The sequence below is a fragment of the Citrus clementina genome, unplaced genomic scaffold, assembly GCF_000493195.1.
Source record: "Citrus clementina cultivar Clemenules unplaced genomic scaffold, Citrus_clementina_v1.0 scaffold_3, whole genome shotgun sequence".
In the NCBI taxonomy this organism is placed as follows: Eukaryota; Viridiplantae; Streptophyta; class Magnoliopsida; order Sapindales; family Rutaceae; genus Citrus; species Citrus x clementina.
The window spans coordinates 20,317,192-20,325,027 of NW_006262339.1; the positions used below are offsets into that span (position 1 = coordinate 20,317,192).

Sequence of the window (7,836 nt, forward strand, 5' to 3'; positions counted from 1 at the left end):
ATTGTTTTTGTATCTCCACTATTTCTGATTCAAAATTTTCTTTTGAGAGGAGCGCACTTGTGACCGTAGATGGCTGTATATATTTTTTTTACTAATTATGTGATAGTAAAAAAAAACAAAAATTGATGCCCATCATTCAAAATAAATAAAATATAAGTGATTAAGTCTAATATTTTTTATCATTTGTAATGATGTCATGTGTTAATCTAATTTTTGTGCTGACCTTTAAAAAAAATGTGACGATAGTTATTGGAGAATTAAATCTTAACCGTACATTAATATAAATACACGCATGACATGAGATTAATTATTAAAACATAAACACAACAAATTCAGTATCGAATCAAAATTTAAATGTAAAACTTGCATCAAATTATCAAACGAGGTCCAATTTTTAGAATTCATGGGCATTCACAGGCTACTTATAGAACTCCATAACCCATAAATTACAAGTAAAACATTCAAATCTGATGCCACTAAATCCAGCTCCAGTAGCCAAGGTAATGAATTCATGCTTTGTTCGCTCCTTTCCTCCCGGATTTTGAGTCATCATCAGCACATCAATTTGGGAATTGTTTTTTGATAGAGTGCTAGTATCAGGCAGATCTGGAAGTATTGACTCCACACCAATTACCTTTCCATCTTCTGGAATACTTTTGTAGCAATTCTTCAACAACTTCAAGCAATGTTCATCGCTGCAATCGTGCAATATCCACTACAAAATGTGAAATATTATGAAATTTGTTTAATATCTGCAAAGTAAATTCAAATTAAACTTACCTTCATCAAGATGGCATCACCTTTTGGAACACTTTGAAACATATCACCCCTGCATGCTCAACGCCTGTACTACACACAATTTAATTTCCTCTGTTAGAATCTGGCGTTACGGTGGACAGAGTATTCTTATGAGCATTGATATTCCGGCAAAAAGTTTAGACACAAAAACAACAGTAAATCGGGCCTGATTTTCTCAATAAATTTCAAATACATAAATCGAATTCAGTTTAAAGTCTTTTTGTCGAAAACATTTCAGCATTTTCTCTGATTACCATGTTCTAATTAATAATTAATATATATTTCCTCATAACAATGACATTAAAAGAAAAAACGAAGACAGGATTTTGGGGAAAACCCAAATAAATTTTCTAGCCTTCAACCTTCTCAAGGATTTACAATTAGTTAGCCAGATTAAGAAATTTTTTTAAGAGCTACTAAGCCATGTCTCTCACATTATTGTAAAAATAAGTGATAATTCATACCAGGATACCCTGGGGCATGCTGTATAACATGAGGCAAGTCGAAATTGATGCCCTTAACGTGAGAATACTTGGTAGTGATAGCTTTAAGTGTATTGCCAAGGCTACCACCGACATCGACCAGTTGCTTTATGTGCTTGAAACCATTGTAAGCCTCAAGAATTTTCTGGATGACCAAAGTAGAAAGGTTGTACATCGCTGTATTGAAAACTTCATTGAACCTGGTGTCCAGTCTCGGGTGCTCAAAAGCGTTTGTTCCATGGACACGATCAAATGGAACTCCTCCTTCAATAATAGCTTCTTTTAATTGGGACCTGCACTATCAATTAATCAATCAGTCCAGAATTAGATTCGTATCCAAATCCTCTATTCATCAGATCAACATTTTACATTTGGCTTACTCTTTTTAGATTCATTGATTCGTGGTTGATAAAACATATAGATACATATAAATTATAACTATGACGATGTATACGTATCCTAAAATTATTAAAAGATACGATAAGTATGAGGATGTATATGTATTGTAAAATCATTAAATGATATAGATACATATAAATTATAACTATGACGATGTATACGTATCGTAAACTCATTAAAAGATAAGATAAGTACAAGATTCATTTCCTCCCAAAATCACAAAGAAAGATAATGCATAGTTGTCACCTACGTCTTTATAAGAGGGTAAAAAAAAAGGAAATAGGGTCATGACATCTTCCGGCTCGGATACTGAATTTTTAACAAAATCACAAATTAGTTCATATTTAGTTTGTATTGACATTTCATGTAGTTAGGTCCTGCTTGTTGTGCGCAGAATGCAAAATCAAGCACACCAAATAATCACAGAAAAATAAATGACACAAAATTTAACATGGTTTGACAATTATGTTTATGTCCACCGGAACAAGAGAAAATAATTGTATTACTAACAATTATAATAGTACAATATTTAAGTAGAAACCTTACTTCTCAAAATCTAAATACACCTAGTATTCTCACATACACTTGAAAAGAAAAAACCTCTCAATTGTTCACTCTCTCAACAATTCTTCACTTAAATTATTGCTCTCAATTTTATGAGATTCTCTCAAATTTTAAGATGCTTTAGCTCTATAAATGAAGCTCAACTATAAGTTTAGCTTCACTGTAAAAAGTCTCAAAAGTAGTTGGCAAAAAGTCCTGCAATTTGGCGCCGAATTGAAAAACCAAAAAAATGCATGCGGTTTGCCAATTTTTGTCAAGAAAATCACGCGGTTCAATATATTCAAAATCCAACATGCGAGCCCCCTTCTTTACTTTGACTTTTCAACACTGCTGTCTTTAAAAACCCCACGGGAAAAAAAATCTTTTAATTGAGCAAAATTCTACGGATAAAGTTAAGAATTTTTTCCTTTATGAATTTCTGTCAAAACTAAAGAACAGAATTCAATAAATGCTCTCAATAGAACTAAATTCATTGTCTTTTTCATACTACTCTCATTTTCTCTGCAAGTAAAAGACAAAAATTTCCCCGACGGAGAACACTTTTCTTCTTATTCTCTGCAAATAAAACACAATCAACAATATTTCATCTATTCTTGAATTGATTTGATTAAAAGTATATATATAGTAATGATTTATAAGTTTGTTAAGTGTACATTCTACATTTTAGTGCTTACTATTATAAATATACACTTATGCATCAAATATAGGGATTTAGTTCATTTTTTGTTTGTTTGTTTGTACGACGACTGAAAATGAATTTAGAAACAAGTTGAGCATGAGTTGGAGTATGATCGGAGATATGCATGATTGGATCTGAATGTTTAGAAAGATAGATGCATTATTAACCCATGTGATGTTATTATTCTAAATAAAAATAAACTACAGAGAATTAAAATGAGAGAGAGCAGGTATACCAGCTGTCCAGAAACACCTTGTCCTGAATTAAGGCCATTAAGGGGCCCAATGAGACACCATCTTCGTTAGGCACAAAGTATCTGGAAACATTACTCTGACCGTAGAGTCTCTGAGAACCATCTATATCATCTAGTGAGCATTCAACAACACCATGGCTATCCAGAAGCCTGAGTATCCGGTCCAACATCATGGGTGCGTCTTTGTTCTTGGTGGCAGGCAACTGAGCTGCAATCTCTGAAGCTGAGAGCTTTGCTCCAGGACCAGCTTTGGCTATGATCTTGAAAACTCCCAGCTCAATTGCTGCTTGCATGGTCATGGGGAGCACTGAACCCGTCACCAATTGATTGGCATATGCAAAGCTTGCGTCTCTCCTTCATTAGCCATATTTTGTTGAATTTCCTTATCTGTTTTGCTAAGAAACAATGCGATTATAGTGGTGTGAAGATTGATTGGCCTGTCCAAAAGGATATAGCTTATTATATATTGGTATATATGAGCTAGTTTCCGTTTTCTTTCCTCTAGCTATTTTGAAAATATTGAAGTGAAAGTTGTTGAATGTACAGGATCATTTGAGGGAGCCTGTACCTCCACAAATAATGTCAGTGTTTTCAAATTTAGAGACTGTAACCTGTTGTTTATTTCTAAAATTTAAATAAAGAAATAACTAACAAACTAGCTTGGACTCTAACTACTCCAACAGCTAACCTGACTTATTCAAATAATGAAAGAAACAAATAAAATCAATTAACTGGAACAAAATCTAGAACATGTAACATAATGGTTCTCTTATTTTAATATGATAAAAGGACAAACTAAAAGATAGAAAATTATAAATTTTGATAAAATATAAAATAAAAATGTTTTCTTTTTTATTTAGCTTATCTCTAACTTTATTAAAATATGAGATCATTTATTAAAAATAAATAAAAAAGGATGAAAGAAGTCATATTATGTATAAAGTAAATTAACAATAAAGTAATTCCTTACTTTATTAAAATAAGGTATAATTTAAAAGATAAAAAATACAGATTTCAATGTACTACATGTAACATTTCACATTATTAGCGAGAGTTTTGAGACTAGTTTATAAGTTATGGGTTCTTAACTAAGCAAACATGACGGGATATGTACCCAACATGGATAGTATCTTCTTGGTTAATGGGCCTAGGGTATTAAAGTTAGTATCATAAACAACTCACTACCTGATGTATGGATGGATATGTTATTGGTATGATTGTATCTCATTCTGTTATGAGGATCAAGGGGAGAAACATTTAACATCTTATTGGTGTGATTTCATTCTGTCCCATTATGAGGGTCAATGGGGGAAGCATGTAACATTTCACATTGCCAGTAAGAGAGTTCTTGGGCTAGTTTATATGCTATGAGTTCTTCTAACTAAGAAGATGTATTTTGGGTTACAAGCCCAATCATAAAACAATAGTGGGTTGTATATCCAAAGCGGATAATATCTATTTGTTTAGTAGGTTGTGTATCTATTATGATAAAATTTTAATGATTCCTAATTATTTTAATATTATCTATTCACACCCCACTAAAACTCGAATTAAACATGAGCCCTAAGTAGACTGCTCTTTACCACATGAGTTGAACCTTAATTTATATGTAACATCCCATATTGCTAGGGAGATAGTTGTCGGACTAATTTATAAGTGACAAGCTCTCGTAACTAAGCAAATGTGTTTTGGACTGTAAAGTCTAATAACAAAGTCGTGACGGATTGTGTGCCCAAAGCGAACAATATATATTTGGTTAATGGGTCTAGGCTATTATAATTAGTATAAGAGCTTACTCATGAGCCGATGTGTCGATTGATATGTTAATGATACGATTTCATTCTATTCTGTTTCCAATGATCCTCACGAGAACGCAAGGTCCTTAAGGGGAAAGGATGCATTGCTAACAAGGAGTTCTTGGAGCAGTTTATAAGCCAAGCACTCTCCTAACTAAGCAAACGCGCTTCGGGTTATAAAGTTCAATAACAAAAAAAGTGACAATTGTGTGCTAAAGCTAATAATATCTACTTATTGGGTATAAACTCTTATATTATAAGATAAAATATACTATATTAAAATATGTATTTTTCTTCTTTTAACTTATTTCTTATTTTAATGAAATTATTTATTAAACAATTACAACATAAAAACCTATTTATATATATAAATAGAAATTTTTGGAGGGAAACTTAAAATTTTATTTTCATATTGAAATATCTATCTTACTATATTTATAAAAGATATATCTAACGGCATCCAAGTATATACTTGAGATAAAATTAATGGCTGATGCATGGAATGAGACTCAATTGCGAAAAAAGATCTTCTCCTGACTTGATCTTTTCTGAACTTTTCAAGATTTTTAGTCATGCGTCTTTTAATGGTAGTGTATGGGTAAGATTCAACTTTTTTTATTTTTTTATTTATTAACTACCAATCAGTAATTATGAAAACAAATCCTCTTCTTTTATTTACTCAGTATATGATCAAATCGGTGATCCCTCAATTGCAGCCTCTACGCTTACACAATCACGTTTGCCAAAAAGAAAAGTTGAGACAGTGACTCTTATCAAAAATAAAATTAAAAAAATTGAGACAACGATTTTTTCATCATTTTTAATTTGATGCATTAATTGCAGTGGGCAAAAGTAATAGGAGAACCATGTGTTGTGTCAGTATTCTTTCGTTTTTTAGAAGTAAAAATTTAAGTAGTAATTAATAATTAATAAATAAATAATAATTAATTAAAATTTACCTATTTACTATAATTAAAATAAGGGTCTTGTTGAGTGACGATCAATGTAATTTACGGCTCTTGTAATATAGTCCCATTACCTTATTATAAATTTTTGCATATTTTACATAGATTATAAGTTAATCTTTAAAATAAACATAATACAAAATCTTTAAACATTAAAAAAATTTAAATTAAAAAAAATTCTCATCAGCTAGGACCATGAGAACAGGCCAACCCATTGTGATTCTTACTTCTCCCTTTAGCTATTGACAAGTCACAGGACATAAGAGAGGGTTAGTAATGGAAGCGTGGATGACATTGTTGTAAATAAACATAATTCACGAAGGATAAAAAGGATGATGTTAATATTTCTTATGAGAATAAATCTCAATTTGGATGATACAATTATACAAGGTGAGAATTTACTTATTTATAGCAAAAAAAATGTTGCTACGGTTAAAATTTTGACAAAATGCATAAAAATAATTAAAATATTTTGATAATAAAAGACTAAAATATCTTCGTTAGTAATGTCATGCTAGATGGATAGTAATGTCATGCTAGATGGATAATACAACTTAGCTACCTAACTTAGGTTGGCTATATCGCATTTGGCGTCGGCTTGTAAATTAGCACTTGACGGTTTAGCCTCCAGTCAATCCAAACGGTGCTTAATTAGGTAAGGCGTATTTCACAAAGACATGCCATCCATCTGTCACGTCAGGTGATGCGCATGTAACCAAAACAACCGTTATCAAAGTAGGCACATGCGAAGGCTTATTTTTCCAAGGGTAACAAGCTAATTAGCTAAGACTATCATTAAAAGCCTCTTTAAATGAGATTTTATTATTTATTTAAAGAGTCATATAAAAAAAAGTTTTAAAAAACTCTCTAAATGAGATATTTCAAATAAAATAGTGTTTCTCTCTATTTAATATTAAAAATAGAGAAATACTATTTCATTTGAAGAAATTTATTTAGAGAATTTTTTAGTGCCTTTATTTAATACTATATTTTTTTCTCAAAATTCTTGAAGAAAGAGAAGTATTATAATGACTATTATTTTTTTAGAGAAAAATTTTGATTAAAATAATATTTTTATTTTTATTTAAAAAATCTTTTGAAAAGTAACTTCATTTTTTACTCTTCTATTTATTATATAGATAAATAAATAAGTATTTAAAAAATTAAATTAAAAGAGTTAAACATATTTTTCATTCTTGTTTTGACAAATTTAATCTGTTGATTCATCTTCTATCCTAACGGGTATTAACAAATGTAATAATAATAATATTTTTAAGGAGATCTTAACCATATTAAAGTCAATCATTAACCATAATAAAGTTAAGAATAAATTAAAATACAAAAAAAAAACACATTTTTATATGATATAATACACTGCATTAAAATTTATATTTTTTTATCTTTTAAATTATTCCTAACTTTAATATGTAAAAATTCTTGATTGGAACGTATATTTCCAAATTAAATTTGAGTGAAGTATGTTTATAAAATTTTAGAATTACAAATGGCATGTTAGCAAATTAGTAACTACTAATGCTCGATGATAATTAACATTTTTATGCTAATGAAGTAATGATAAACTGAGTCAATAAGGGAGCAGATCATTAGTCCTCTGAAAATACCGTTATTTTTACATTTGTTAATATATGTTAGATAGAAAATGAATCAAAAGATTCGATTTCTCAAAATAATTTAAGTTTTTTCTCACCGTGCGTGGTTCGAGCTTAATCACTATTTCTCTCTCTCTCTCTCTCTCTCGTCATTCTTATCTCTCTCTCATCTTTTTCAAGCGTTAACTTCAGCCAAGATGGATTACATAACAAAACAAACAAATCAAAAAAAAAAAGAAAAAAGAAAAATCAAAACAAGAATGAAGAAAAATAAATAGCACCAATTTAAT

The 7,836-nt window shown here is 30.2% G+C and overlaps 1 protein-coding gene across 1 annotated transcript; it reads right to left on the reverse strand.

Moving 5' to 3' along the window:
• Positions 1-418: 418 nt before the first annotated feature.
• LOC18046504 (anthranilate N-methyltransferase) lies at positions 419-3,727 on the reverse strand. The gene is made up of 5 exons (XM_024187093.1): positions 3,720-3,727; positions 3,158-3,529; positions 1,263-1,573; positions 781-800; positions 419-715 (listed from the first exon to the last, which is right to left on the reverse strand). The coding sequence occupies exons 1-5, from the start codon at positions 3,725-3,727 to the stop codon at positions 419-421; spliced, it is 1,008 nt and encodes a 335-aa protein (XP_024042861.1).
• Positions 3,728-7,836: the final 4,109 nt, after the last annotated feature.